Source organism: Lepisma saccharinum, chromosome 14 (assembly GCF_977018435.1).
Source record: "Lepisma saccharinum chromosome 14, izLepSacc3.1, whole genome shotgun sequence".
Lineage (NCBI taxonomy): Eukaryota > Metazoa > Arthropoda > Insecta > Zygentoma > Lepismatidae > Lepisma > Lepisma saccharinum.
In genome coordinates, this window is record NC_139242.1 from 62515695 (window position 1) to 62531874 (window position 16180).

The 16180-nt window shown below is 35.5% G+C and overlaps 1 protein-coding gene across 6 annotated transcripts in view; it reads left to right on the top strand.

Moving 5' to 3' along the window:
- Nucleotides 1-16180, top strand: part of trio (trio Rho guanine nucleotide exchange factor) — an 820581-nt gene that overhangs the window by 778982 nt on the left and 25419 nt on the right. For 5 of the 6 annotated variants that reach the window (XM_083135769.1, XM_083135771.1, XM_083135770.1 and 2 more), the window contains 7 exons: nt 2522-2648; nt 4393-4608; nt 5907-5990; nt 8141-8589; nt 11841-12000; nt 13699-13926; nt 15655-15846. In XM_083135769.1, the coding sequence (XP_082991895.1) occupies nt 2522-2648; nt 4393-4608; nt 5907-5990; nt 8141-8589; nt 11841-12000; nt 13699-13926; nt 15655-15846 (1456 nt within the window). The remainder of the gene's footprint in view (nt 1-2521; nt 2649-4392; nt 4609-5906; nt 5991-8140; nt 8590-11840; nt 12001-13698; nt 13927-15654; nt 15847-16180) is intronic. The other variant, XM_083135773.1, reaches the window with a different exon arrangement.

Sequence of the window (16180 nt, forward strand, 5' to 3'; positions counted from 1 at the left end):
GTGGTTTGGGATTCTACTTTAAACTGTAGGCAGACCGGGATTAAGGGTAGCTGTCGTACGTGGCAGAGTGGTTAGCACAGCGCACGACACCAGGGATCTCGATTTCGAATCCTGGCCAGGACAGGGGGCGTTCTTTATGAGTGATCAGTTCATCGATTTCATCATATCATCGTTCATCCTTATCGTCACGAATAACTGAAAGTGGCAGAAATGTGACGTAAAATAAACTGAATCAATCAATGGATTGCTTTCAAATGGGGATATGTAGTACTCTAAAGAGTGCTTGTAAATTTTTCGTTATGCAATAGGTATTCCATTTTTCAACAATACAATTTTTCCTTGGCTATTTTACTGCTGTGGAATCGTGAATTGTAAATAATATACCCTGATTGTGAACTAGCGTGTACTTTTAGTGATCTTTATCTGACTGAATATATTCTTCAACAGCTCAAGGCGTTTTTTGTTGTGACTAATGTATTCATCTTCTTGCTCTCTTAGTAGAATAGATGGAAAGCTTACATGATTTGTTGGTTGAGTTGATATTTTAAGTCCACTTTATGCACATTAAAGCTAATCGGAACTGGACCACGGTTTAAAGTGAGATCCGAACTACTATGTGCCTCCGCCGGGTATCGAACCCGGGACCCCTTGACTACAAGGCGACGACGCTACCACTGCACCATTGGGGAGGCCCGAAAGCTTACATGGAAAGCACGACTTTTTCTTTTAAAATGTAAATACCACCAGAACAATGCAAAACTACAAACGTGAATTTAATGTATTAGGGATTAATCGATTAATCTAATCGATTAGTTTTGAAATTCGATTAACTGATCAAATGTGTTCAATCGATTCGATTAAAATGCACCATGAGGTGAAGGGAACATAATTGTTCTGTGAATCCTATGTAGGGCAAAACGTGTATACCATTTGGTGAGGTAGACTCTTCAGCTGTGAGTGGCAGGTCATTAACGTGCTTCTTGCCTTCTTGCATAACTCCACCGCCCGAAGGGAACCCGATATCCAGTAATTTCATTGTGTCGCGTTTCGCCCCTGAAGAAAGATATCCTTCGATCACTGATATTTAAGCAATTCCTGGAATTGAAAACGTTACATTTGCGCGACATTAGCCTGACTGCACGTTAGTTGTTTAGCAGAATACGAAACTGTTAGTGGTCCTTGTTTGACCCTTGACTAACCATTGGTTGTTGGAGTGTGCATTACTACATTGTATTATCTATTTTAAAAAATGAAATTGGTATTAGTTGGTTTTCCTCCTAGTCATAAACACTGTTTAAAATTGATTAAAATTCGATTAATCCATTAAATGCATCCTGTTAATCGATTATAATTGAGTCGATCGGTAACGCTAGACACACACATATCGAGAAAGTAACGTTAATTGTACAATCAAATGTAGATTATTGTTTGACCATGAACAGAACTGAAGATGATATCCTGTTGATGATAATAAGTAAGAATCGAGAAATGTAGGCTTATCTCTGTCAAGAGGATCCTTATCTTACAGCATACTATATTATAACAATATCGGACTCGAGAATAATTTTCTAGCTTATTGTGATTGTAAATTATCCGTGATGTCGTAATTATCGTGGTACACAACATATGCACTTTTGGTTGATGGTGTTATTTTGTAAGAACATCTCGCATCCATTTCAAAGGTTACTATGTGAAATTAAACAGAAAAAGGGGGGGGGGAGTATGAGAAGGAAAAGCAAAGAATGCGCCCATACACATATGCTAATTTACTGACATTCTTAAACTCTAAAGTTCATTGTCATAGCAACACAAGACCCGCATCTCCCACAACATTGCGCACGGAAAAAAAATATTACTACGTATTACCATTGCCAAGTTTAAGCAAGTACCCGCATTACTTTTCTCCTTGTCTGTAATGGGTACTATTGACCTTTGTTACAATTCTAAACCTTTTCTTCTCTCATGCAAAGCACAATCCTGTTCATGTGCGAATTTATATAATCTCAAATAAAATATAATTTTGCGCACGGACTACACGACGAGAGCCCAAGAATGGAAAAATAAGGATGACTTCTTCTCTTTGTCTTTTTAGGCTGTAGTGAAAAAATCTTCACCTTCCCTCACCACCACATCATCTCGCCAAAACCAACAGAGTAGCGATAGGTTACTGCTAGCACCAGCACATTTTGTTTTGCATATATACAGGATGTCCAAAAACTGTTTACACCGATTTCTTGTTACACCAATAAATGAGGCTTATTTAAAAGCCACAAGCAAATGCTGCCATAGTAGTGAATAAACCGTATACTTATCATTTGATGATCGAAATTCTTTGGCCATTTGGTTATGCAATTATAATTTTACAAGTCATTTGCCGATCGGGTTTTCTTAGTTGTGGTTGAAATCTCTGTTTCACGTTCCTTAATCTCTTTAGGTTTGTTTGATTTTATACAGAATTTTATTGTGTGTGTATGTGTATAATTATTCTTAATAATTTAATAATTATGCAATTTCTTTCCAGGAGAAAATGGTTCCCACAACCTCTTCGGAAGTTGAGTCACGGAAAGCTGGAGAAGGCCACCCCTACCCCATCTGTCGATCAAGGGCGACCACCCCTCAAGAAAACAAGCTCAGATAAGCGGTACAAGGTAAGTGAAGAACACATGTGCTTCCATGGATGTACAATTGTAATTATATCGACATTAAAATTGGGCACCTTTGGGGCTCATAATTCCCACTGCTGCCATCTGTTGTTGACATGAAAAAGTCAGTGTCACATGTTTAGATTGCTTATAAGGATTACCAGTGAGTAAATATAAACATTGAGTTCGGAGTCTAATTTCCTCCAAAATAAAAAGAGATATTTCAGAATTTACAATTTGCATTAGCTAGTTTGCTTATTATGTCAAATGTAGGTAGTATTTATCCTTTACATACTTGTAAGTTTCTTATACCCAAATACAGCTATGTAATCTTATTACGAATGCCGATATGTTGCTCTGGAATTATATTGTGAACCAAATATTTGTGTAATCATGTGAAATTTAGAATGTGAATACTCACCATTCACACAATAGTAGAAAAAGAGATTAATAGCTGTTCTCAAAATATCTCTAAAATAAACTGCAGATGTGCTCATGTTCACAAGGCTAGTCACAGTATTTTTATATATTTATAAATGGATAGCTTTTTTTTTGCTATCAAACATGGACAACATGCTTCTCTTTTCACTAGTAGGAATCTCAACCATATTAATTGCTTTATGATCACTCTGATTAGCACATCTTTGCTTATGTTAAAGTATCACCAATAGGATATGCAGAAAAGTTCCACGAAATCTTTCAATTGGAATTCTCATTCTTCTACAAATTTTCTGATAAGAATCGAAGATATGTGTTGTGCAATGTTTTAGCTCTGAAATTTTGAGAATGGGAGATTTTGTCTTAGCAGTAGGCAGAGCACCAGTGTACATTTGCTTGTATTTTCTGTCCAGAAATTTGTGATGTTGCCTGATGTTTGCTAGTGTCGCTCAATGAAAGCCTTTAAAAGGAAATATACAGTTAGCATATATAGTGTTGGAAGTATTTTATGTCAGTAATTGAGATCTCTTATGTGCTTACTGCATAAGCTACGGCCACTTTCAGACCCAAGCGACATGTAACAAGCAACATGGCCCCTCCTATCTAATAATAACCTGACTGCCGGCTTCACTTCCATCTGTCGAGGCGAAAGACCATCCAACCAGTTATGGGGTGACGTGTGGTCAGCACAACAAACCCCCAGTTGTTGTTGTAGGTTTTCATGACTGGGTTACACTACTCATTCATAGGTCCCCAATTTCTCCATGATGGTGGGTGGCCCCCGGTCCCATACACAGGCCGAAATCTCAGTAGAAAAGTTGTTACGCTTCACCAAGGAGCCTTGAACCTGCGCACATCCCATAGCTGGGGCCCAAATCATAATGCCTTAGGCAACAATGCCACTCTGCGGGACGGCCCCTTCTGTTTATAAGAAACTATTCACCATGCATGCACGACCAACAGACTGAAGCAGCACGATGCACACTATTGAGAAACTTGTCACTTTTTCAGAAGATTTATTTCCAAGTGATATATGTTGCTTCAGTCTGAAAGCTTCCTTAGACTCAGCAGAATAAATTTTCTATGTAAGTAAAAGTATGTATGTATTACAAGCCATGCCAGGAAATTATTGCTCACTGATCAAATTATCAATCATTTTCATTAATGGGATTATCTCCAAAAAATTATTTAAAAAGTGACCAAAAATAAAAACAGTTTCAAACATTTGCTGATACTCATTCTTTAAACTGAAAACTATCCAGAAACTTCTAAAGGAGCAACATTACTATTATAGAATTTGTTTATTTTCCAGTTCCCCTCCTCAGAAATGGGTAACAAGCAGTCAATCCAACCTCAGTCTGAAGAGGAGGAAGACAAGACTGTTCCAGCTCAGAAGTCTACTTACACTGAACCAAATGAGGAGCCGGAGGAAGAGGTTGAGCTCCCACCACCCATGCCTCCTATCACCGAACCAATACTCATGACTGCAGCCAATTGCACGGGCCAAGATAATCTTCAAGGCAAAAGAGTATGTATAACTTCAGTTCGTATAGAAATTTACAACAGTACAAGTTAGCATGTATTTAAGAACTCTGTGCCTATTACAGTTCTTCATGACTGTAATGTAGCCAGCAGTCAACACATACATTACCTGTTTTCCTTTGAATTTTCGAATGTATCTAGATCCTGTTTCAAGATGATAAACTTTCTATCAAGACATGCAAGTAAAAACATGAATAAAATTAAGTTAAAAAGCAATGAAGCTAGTTCCAAGATCACATTGATGTATTGTGGCCAACCATTTCCTAGTTTCTACTCTACATCATCATGATCTATATTCTAGTTTCTTCAGTTTTAACCAAGTTCAAACTAATTTTACCCATGGTTTTTACTTGACTTGTTTGAAACTTTTTCATCCCTAAAAAAATCTGTGTAGATTCGAAAATTTGGATGAAAACTGAAGTAAAGTACATGGGACGGTGGCTGTTTAGGATAAGATTATGGTGTTTGTTGTGAAATATCAATTTTTAGTAAATTCTCACGTATTTCATGTATAATAAAATTAAATTGTAGGAACAACAAATTGAGTAGTATATATAACTTTGATGTAATTTGATAATGTAAAAATAAAGCTAAAATATTTTTAAAATATGTACAAGAATATCATTAATTAGCAGACTATCTGAATAATCAGGTGGCGAGTAATAGAAAAGAAAAATGCCCAAATGCTAGAATTAATTCATCGTTTTACACTAATTATTGTTTAGGTGTATGTTAGACTATATTATAGCCAATATACAAAATATTGTGAAAATTTCAAGATAAATATGTTTTGATAATAATAATGTCTGGCCACATGTGGTCGTGTGTATTGGAGAGAATTTTGCAGAGATTTTGAACATTTTAAGAGGTATTTAAGAAGTATGTTACACAATTTGCATGCTTTTAACAATATTAATGTACTTTAAGATAATAGATATACTGCAGGAGTGTTTCTTGTGATCAGAAATTTATGAAAAAAAAATGAAGATCGGACAGTACAGACCTACTAGTGCAGCAATATTTTAGTTTAGCTATGTTGTAGGCTGTCTTCTAGAAAACGTTTGTTCTTGCAGAAAAAGAATAGCATAGATATAGCAGTTATAGTAATGAACTATTATTATTATTGTTTTCTAGCTTCCATAAAGGGAATTAGTTTAAAGAAAAAGAGTTAACAGTATGGTAAATGTGTGCAAAAATTGGATTTGAAGTCAAGAAGCTTCTAGTCTGCTAAATGAGAATTTAGATTTAGTGTGCAGTGGTTAGACTGTAACTTTGTTCTTTCAGTCATCAAGCCTATCCATCAAAGAACTGGAAGGAGGGACTACAGCAGACTTGGCAGAAATTGAACAAATCGTCAAAGCGCAATTGGTGTGTTCCGTGCCTAAGAAAAAACAATACTGCTTTATATTTTTTCCAATCTTTTTCAGTTGATTTTGTGTACGCATGCAGAAACTGCCTAAACTATTGTTTTTGTTTGAGTTCTCTCTTTTGAGTTGTAGGGCGTAGTGTGTAATTTTTTTGCGTTGTGCATGGGTGCTGACCACTTACACATCTTTTTTGTCAGTAGGTACTATTAGCTTGGTTTGCCGATTATCTCCTACAGGGAGCCTATTAGTGATGTACTTTTTTTTTTTTTTTGACTGCCAGTGTACAAAGCACCAGATGTACTTCACTGCTCTTTATATAATAACTTTTGTATATTTGTTCAGTGGTTCGTTACTTCTGAATCCAGTTGAAGTACGATTTCACATTATGCACAACAGTCTGCTGCTGGTAGATTGCCATAAAACTCACAAATTCTAGTTTTCTTTTAGTAATGCTGTACTCGTTGTTTTTCACTGAGACGTTGCATGAAAACATAACATGAGTTGTTATCTCAAAGTCTACAATATATATAAGGTTGTATGTAGTATTATATATTTCGAGCAAATCACCTTTTTTTCACATGAATCAAATAACAAGATATGAAATATTATTAGCCATTTTGTGTTTGGAATAATTAGCTCATAATATTAATAACAGCGCTGACAGTGATAGTGAACATATATCATTTTTGCATGGGTTTTTACTGTACGTTTTGCTTCATAATGAAATATTATCATTACATTGTATTTTGCATTATCATCGTTTGACAAGATTTGACATATAGCAAGCAGATCAAGTTATATTTTTAGCTGTAGCAGCTGTAAAGTATTTGTTTAATACAGATATGCATTTTAAATTAAAATATATTAGGGTTTTTTGGGAAATAATAATAAAGTTCTGACTACTGCAAATTGGTACATTGATAATTTACTATTATAAAATTATCTTCAGTGTATTGATAAACTCATAAAATTATTTCTTTACTTTAATTTTGCACTTTAATTGTACTGATTTGGTATTTGAACTACCTTCAGAAATTAAATAATTTCATAAAGATGTTCAGAAAATAAAATAAAACAAAAAGTATAGGTACCATAGTAGGAATATAATCTGGTCTTTGTTACATGTTCTTAAAGTTGACTGAATGCACATGAAAATTCCTTAATTTTTGCAGCACCAGAGAAATGCATTGTTATAATAAGCAAGGTGCAAGTGAAACCAAATGCATTTTTATTTGACATTATTTTTGCAGTATCTCAAATCTTTCACCGTGTCAGTGTCTTTGATCAGAAGGCACAAACAGGAATAGAGACATAATTAAATATTCCAAATACTAGTATGTCAAGATTGAATGTATATTCATTTTGGGCTTGCCTATAAATTTTCATGTGGATCTTTTCGGGATGACACAAACATGAACCCATGTAATAATGAAGTAATGTTAAAATCCATATTAGATGATTGTGGATTGTCAGCTCATGTTTCGTGAAAACTTTTACATTCTCCACACCTCCAGATTATAAATATTGCACATACAAATTCTGATTTGTTTCTTTCATTATGACAGGTATTTTTTTGTAACCGTTGTTATTGAAAACTGTTCTAAATTGCTATCGTCATATGTATACACATATGTACAAAGGTCTTGAAACTTTTACTTGACTTTGTATGTATGTACATTGTGGATAAGGTTATCAGTCTCGAAGAGTTGTTACCGAGATAAAACATGAAGTGTCATTTAATCAGCTCCTCAGATATTTAGAAAGTTCTTTGTCAAACCATACAGATTCATTGTTTTCATAGAAAGGATGAAATGAAGCCAATTGGTAATAGTACCATTTGGAATAAAATTCTATACAATATCATATTTTTATATGTCAGTTCATGATAAACAGGAAAGTACATATGTAGCAAAACCATTTTTACCATGAAACTATATCGCATAATATAATTTCTAACAGTATTCTTTCTTTTTTGCACTATTCTCTTCTGGAGACTGCCTTGTATGTGTTTATTCTGTGTGCTGAGAGGTTCACTAATAAGGTAATTTTGACCACAGTCGCAAAGGAGTACCTGATATTACTGGTGATAAAACTGTATTTTAATTGCAACTCTGCTTTGAAATTAATGGTGCATTTTCTTCTTCCTTATAGGAGCAACACACGGGTAACCAAGAACGTCAAAGCCTGCTTAATCGAGATGCAAAAGACTTGAACGAGATTGCATCGGAGAGTGCGGCTTCGCAGAGCAGCGTTGCCGAAAGTGAAGTGGTGGACGAGGGAGGAGGGAGTGGTGCTAGTGAGGAGGCTGGGGGGAGTGCAAGTGTCGATGACACTCTGTTGGCTGTGAGTGAGGGTGACGCATCTAGTTCCGGAGCGGAAGAGAGCGAACAGTCGGCCGCATTGAAGAAGAGAGAGTTTGTGTTGATCGAGTTGGTGGACACTGAGAGAGACTACGTGCGCGACCTTAAGTTAATCGTCGAAGGGTACTTAGCATTCATGCGGGATCCTGACAGTGAGATACAAATGCCCGAAGGCTTGCGTAGTGGCAAGGACAAAATGGTGTTTGGAAACATGGAAGCCATTTATGAATTTCATAGGGAGTAAGTAATCCGTATGAGTTTGAATTTTTTTTGCATAGAAATGCTTTTCCATTTATGCATGTTTCACTGTTGAACATGAAATTATGAAAGAGCAAGAGTAGGGATTGAATATAAGCCGAAGAGTGAAGAAAGAAATTCATCGGTGAACATTCAAAGTGTTCTCAGCCTCAGTCATAGGTATAGTGATACAAGCACGTACATACATATTATATTTTTTAATGATTATTGTTCAAGAACCACAGTGGTCCAGTCAGTATGGCAATTCACTGCTAAGTGGCAGACGTAGATTCTATTTTCAGAGTGGGTGATCGTCTGGTGACTTGCATAAGCAGCTCTGGCAAGGGGAGAGCCTCACCTTAAGGCTCGGCTGGATCTTTGGCATGCGAATGGCGAATTTTTTTCAAATTTTCCTCTCCATTCGAAGAACCTCTTGGATATTTCAAAATAGGAAAAATTACATATGCTTAGAATTCCTTCTAGAGCATTGACGTGAATTTTCGTGTAGTTTTCTTTCACTGTTGTCTAGATATTATCAATAGTTTCATAATTACGTAAGTGAAGAATCAAACTTGGAGCTCAACTTTGAGTGGGCAAAATCAAAAAGTTCTCAAACGCATAAAAGTATCATCCAGGACTATTATGATAAATAACTTACATTTACGACATTTGCAGAATCGTAAAAGTTACTTTGCTCCTCAGGTTCCAGGGGGTTAATAAAAGTACCATTAACTTTTAAATTATCATAAACCTGAAAATTTTGGAGGCAAGTACCCCTCTTGCCCCTGCCAAGTTATGCCTATGGGCAGGAACACCACATAGCTGTGCCTAATGTTGCATGGCCAGGATAGCTATTTGCCTATTTTTGAAGAAGTGGGAAGATTTATGTAAACTACATTCTCACCCAATGGGTCACCAAGTGCCTGGGCTTGGCTAGTCATGGTAGCTTCCCAGAGAATGTACTACTTGAGAAGATCCTGGTGATGTAACAGGTGAGACTGGAGTTCGAGAACCTGTTTGAAGATTTAAGTAACCACTTACTTCAACACTCACTGCTGTAATGTATTGTCAGGAAGAGCGACATGTGTATGTCAAAGAATGAGACTGTAACTTCAAATATCTACAGTTTCCATGCTACTGATGTTGAAAGTTCTAGTTGCACAACTTATGGATCATTCTGCATTGGAATTAAGTATGTTCGCTGTGCATCTGTCTTGGTCAAGTGATTCTTTGAATTCCACACATTTTCAGAACATGTATGCCAGCTTGTTTTTTTTTTGTTGGATGATACATGATCATGACATCAACTTCAATACTGCTTAATATTATATTTTCTTTCTGGTTTTCAAGACCATAGTTCCCTATCGTGTCCTCTCGGTGCAAAGTAAAGGCTGGAATCAGGGTCTCCTCATCAGAAAAACAAATTTTGGGTCAACAAAAAGTCTTGTGAAATCTTTTTGTTAAATCCGTTATGGTATACCTGCCATGTGTTAGCTATTGAAATCTCATCCATTATATTCATATATAAGCAGCTATTGCCTAGAAATTTAGAAATTTGGTGAATCTTATCTCTGCAAGATAAGTTTATAACAGTTATAGGAAAACTTTAAAATTGCAATTGAACTTGATATTGGCATAAACTTCAATTTACATGCCACAGAAGGCTGTATTCTTTATGTATGCACACACATTTGGTAGAACATTTACTTCTTGAAATGTACTTGAAATGAAGCATGTGCTTTTTGGCACAGACAGAAAATTTTAACATTGGGAAATAAGTGTTAGTGAGTGACGATGAAATACTTCCTGTTTACATCAGTTCCTGTTGACCTACTTTACAAAAGAGAAGGTTATTTGGATTTCCAAAAGTAATATCTTGTTGTGAGGAATGAAAATACATAGGAATGGAACCGGGGGAAACTAATGTTAGTTGCTTATAATGTGTTTATTTTCTTTAATTTCATTAAATATAGTCTACTCCTGTATTAGTATAGTCTTCAATAAATTGCTCGTATAACAATAAACAAAGATTAATTGATGGTGTGGGATATCTAAAGTTGAGGTCTCATACAAGAACATTAATATTTTATAGTATTTTATTCAAATATCGGGATGAAAGGGGTAACCTTTTGTGAAGGTACTAGTGTGTCAATTTCTCTTCCATGTACGAGTAGTACATCCAAGACTGCAAGCAAGTCTCTGATGCCGGGATGTGTTGTCTTGTCTCTGTGCATTTTTTCATCCATTCAACCATCTCATCTTATTGCTATTCATCCTCAGCGTTGAGATTAGCCAAATGTGGCAGAAAAGTTCTGTAAAAAAACGAAATCATCAACAACATATAAATAACAGAAATTAAACTAAATTAAAATCCATGACACAACAACCCTTTGAGAGTCAACACATTGAGTCCCATCACTGCTGTGACTTAGAACAGCCATAATATGCAGGCAGGATTTTGCCAAACAAGGATTATTAATTTATCAAAGTTACAGTAATCATAATGTTCTTTTTTTATTTGGGGGGGGGGGGGTGAGGATATTTTGAGATGTGGATTCAAGTCCAATGGCCCCTTAAATATGCTACTCAACAACTAATGATATCTCAAAATAGTAAAACACTTGCAGAAACTCAGTAAAGTAGGGAAAATATGAGTTGAATAAAGATCTCGGTTTCTTGCTATGAAAGAGAAGTAAAAAACTCCGATGACATACTTTTGAAGAAAATGAATAAGTATTTGAATTGATGATGTAGCGTGTATCAGCCTAAGTCGCATTTGCACTCAAATACCCTTTGATAGAAATAGAAATTGAAAGATTGTAATGGAACTTGGACAACAAATAAGGTAAAAAAAAAAAAAATGTAACATTCCCCATGCATATAGTACCATGACATGAAGGCACATTTATGAGATGTGGGGTAGGTCCCCACACATTCTTGATCTTGGGCCATTTTGGAGGTGATGTGATCAGCACCATGCTCCAGCTGCCTTTACCCCCCCACCTAGGATTTCTCCCAGGTACCAAATGATTTGAGGCTGGGTGAGCCCCAGAGCTATGTGGAGACAAGGCTGGATAAATTCTGATCTTAAATCGTCTGCCCCAGGAATTGAACCCAGGTCTCCCACATGGCAGTCAAACACCGTACCAACTAGACCACCATGTGTCTCAACAAATAAATATTTCCTTTATAAATTATAAAATTCATTGATCACGAGTATGTAATTTTATGCTAATTAATTCAATTTTTTTCAGCATATTTTTGAAAGCATTGGAGCAGTGTATAGAACATCCTGAAGGTTTAGGCGAATTATTCAAAAAGTACGAACGGAAGCTCCATATGTACGTCGTTTATTGTAAAAACAAGCCTGTTTCTGAATACATTGTTTCCGAGTACATCGATACATACTTTGAGGTGAGTATCAACCTATGCTTTTAAATCTAATTTTAGTGGCTTATGGCCATATTGTACTTTATATTTAAAAAGAGGGTCCAGTCCCTATGGAAGTCCTGACCACTTCTCTTTTCTTTGGAAATTAAATACAAGAGGAATTTTATTAGTTCTTAATATCATTGTGCATTGTTCCATGAGCGGAATTTGTATTAAAAAGTTACTTAGATATTTGAAATAGATACCTTGCTACAGGCCTCTGAAGAAGCCAAGGTTAGAGATGCTAAATGCTGAGTTTATAGGTTTTAAGAATCCCAGTGTGCATGGGCGTCCGGAAGGGGGGGGGGGGCAAGGGGGCACCCCCATGGAAAATGAGTCAACTAAAAATTATGTATTTCACACATATAATTTCATTTTAGCCACAATAATATGTGTTAATTATTGCATGAACATCATAAATTCAAATTTAAGCAATGTTTTATTAGGGAACAACATTATTTTTGGAGTAAATGTGCCTTGTTTGCCCCCCCCCCCCCTTGGAAAAAATACCTTCCTTGCCCCTCCCTGAAAATAATCCTGCGGACGTCCATGCCAGTGTGTTTACCAAAACTCACAATGTGGCATAGATCAAAATTTGTGGAAAATTCAGGAAGTTGGGTAATACTAGGATGTCCATGTATACTTAAACAAATAATTTTGATGGGGAGAAGTAAGACTGCAAATCATTATTGATAATTATATATTTAAATTATCAAATTGCACATAAAATGTTCTCCCACTGATATTCCTGAACCTGAATCCATTGCCTACACCACAAGTCTTCAATCTAGTCTTGATAATTCTTGCTAATTTCCTTCAGGTCTACCTCAACACTGTCCTTCCATTTTTATCTTGGACCCACTGTAGGTCACTTACCATCAGGTTTTCCAGTTAGGAGTCTGTAAAGTTCTCTTTCCTTTCCCGTGTGTGCCACATATCTTTCCCAGTGGAGTCTTGATTTAATGCTTGGAGATTAATATAGGTTATGCAGTTTGGTATTGTGTAACCATTTCCGGCCACCTGTTTCTTCATGTAAGGATTTTATTTTTAAAAAGATTTTTTTTTTCAATAGCACTTATGCACAGCAAACTGTTGAGTGACTGACTTCAAATATGTTGGTAAAATTTATTAACGTTCCGAAATAACCAACAGTTTACTTTATTTTAGTAGACACTTTGTTGCTAGTTGTAGTTGTCAAGATTTTATCCACCAATGTTTTTCCAATACATTTAAATACTATCATTAATTCACTATTTTGATTGTTCAGTGTCTTCCTTTTAAATCCTTTGAAATGCTACGCAACACTTTAGTCAGAAAATACTGATGTCGTACACATGTTTGATTTAATTAGAGCTATCAGTCGATAAAAGTGGTATCGGTATTGGAAAGTATCGGTTCGAATTTACTAGTACTAGCCAATATTTTTTGGAGTTTTAGTTTCCCACAATGCCACACAACACTTGTGAAGATTCTAAATATTCTGAAAATTGTGCAAAATTTTCATAATTTTTTCAACAAATTTATAGAGAGAAATAGATTTTATGATTATCTCTTTACAAAACTAAAAATAATTGTTTTCTGATGAAAGCCATCCATGTCATGTCTTTTTCTTGTTGTGTGTATATCTGCATCTTACCTTGCATCTAAATGTTTACACTTGACATTATTCCCCTTATTTTTCAGGAATTGCGTCAAAAGCTGGGGCACAAACTGCAACTCTGTGACCTGCTAATCAAACCTATCCAGCGAATAATGAAATACCAGTTGCTGTTGAGAGACATCTATAAGTACACTGAGAGAGCCAATCTCACCTCAGAGATGGAGTGTTTGCAAAAGGCCCTGCAAGTTATGCATGTTGTACCAAAAGCAGCAAATGATATGATGGATGTTGGCAGATTGCAAGGCTATGATGTAAGTTGAATATTTTGTTTATTGAACATGGAATGTGTACAGAATGTTTGTTTTATGTAATGGACTTTATTTCATTTCATATTGGTATCTGAAGCTGATTCACTGTATCGGAGAGCACTTGCATGCAGAAATTTTCTGTAAGGTGGTTGCATTGTAGGTTCATAATATGTCCCTTCAAACCATCAATGACATATTGAGACTTTTTATTTTCATGCATTAAGCTTTTTGTATTTACAATAATCATGATTATTATTATGGTAACTACTGCTGCTACTACATAATCCAGCGGTTCTTAAACTTTTGTAGACCGCGGACCACCCTTCAGAGATCACTCGCACTCACGGACCCCTAAGAATTAACTAAAAGTTTAAATCCTGGACCACAGTTGAAGCACCGCTGACATAATCAATTTATAGGGACATTTTCACGATGCGCGAAATCACGAAATGTGAAAAAAATATGCAATTTTGAACATTCTGCACGTAACTACACCCCCAATGATGAAATATGCATGAGTTTTATTCGCGAAGTAATGCGAAATGTGTGCTTTTCCACGAAATGAATGCTTTTTTGCGAAATAACCATGAAATATCATCAAATTAAGTAGAAAACACGCAAAAACCGGCAATCGAGGTTGTGCGCTCAAACTGTCGATTTGTAACGAAACGTTTGCCTAAAGTTTCCTACCACTTGCAGCTGAAGAACGTTTTATCTTCGATCAAATCAGGAAGACGCTGCAAATTGGGATTTCCCATGCACGTAATCTCAGTTCGAATACTTTGCTCCCTGTCAAGCTGCATTCCTTTCTTCCCCCGAATGTCTACTCAACTTCCAGTTTCATTGAACTTGCTAGCTGTAGCAGCGATAAGATTAGTCTGTTTTTTTTTCCACCGCTGGTATATACCGCTGATCTAACATTTTATTTACCACTCTCCTCAGTTTTTATTTACCATAAATTTGTCACCCTATCAATTTATATTGACTACCTGACCCTTCTCACCCATGTGCATTGTGTTTTTTTTTATGCAAGATTGGAGGGAGATATTTTAATACACCAAAAAACATAACATAATTTTACAATAATTGTAGAATGTAGAAACCAAGCAAATATTTCTTTAAAAAATGACAAATATTTTGTAGTGTTAAATCTTTTTAGACTGCTCCAATAAGTGTACTTTTATGTTGACGATTTAATGTATTTAATGTATTTTGACATGGAGCTCAGTTTCAAAATAGATTTTGCTGATCTTTCTATTATTAATATTGATGATGTTTTTTGCATAGTCTTTTGGGATATTTTATCAATTGCTTTATGGTTGTTTTTATAAGCTGCATCAGAGCTTCTTACCCTGGTTCGTAATCTGTCAGTCAAGTGCGTCAACCTAAGTGAAATTGATTTTCAAAATAATATGCTGTGTTTATCTTCGTCATTAAGTGATTGAGCAGATGGAAGATATTTTGTACATTTTGCACAGAGTGTGAATCTGAAGACTAATTAACATTAATTTTAAAGGAAAATAAATTTTCTGTGATTCAAGCTAAATTGCATAAGATATTTCTGCACTAAGTGTTTGGTTATCTATTGGACCAGTTGTCTGTATCTTTAAATTTTTATGTTGGCACTTCACTACTTCAAATAAAAAGTTGGTATTGATTTATCTTGAACTAATAATGTTTCTAATCTCCTTATTTATGCTTCTGTTAACTTAGATACAATTGATTTTTCAGGGTAAAATAACAGCACAAGGCCAATTGTTGCTGAACGGGACGCTCGTGTGTTGTGAAGGATCTTCAGCTGTCAATTTCAAAGGGAAAGATCTTCAGGTGTTCCTGTTTGAGCAAAGCATTATATTTAGTGAAGCTGTGGGCAAGAAAACACAGTTCACTAATCCTGTATACATTTACAAAGCTCACTTTCAGGTATGTTGAAATACAGTTCAATTATGGTAATTGTGGAATTGTGATTGTACAGGATAAGTGAAACAGGACTTTTGCAATTCATTTTTAATGCAATGCTATATAGGAGCTGCCATATTTTCTAGATTTTAAATTAAACTGATGTACATTGGTACGGTGAATCTGAAACAGCGAGTGTATAAGGTATGCCCAAAAGAAAAGGAGACTACGATTATATCTAAAGAATATTATATTACAGAATATTTGCATTACATAATATGTGAATTACAGTTAATGTGTAACATGATACCTACACATAATTGCCATTGATATTGATGCACTGATCCCAGCACATAGG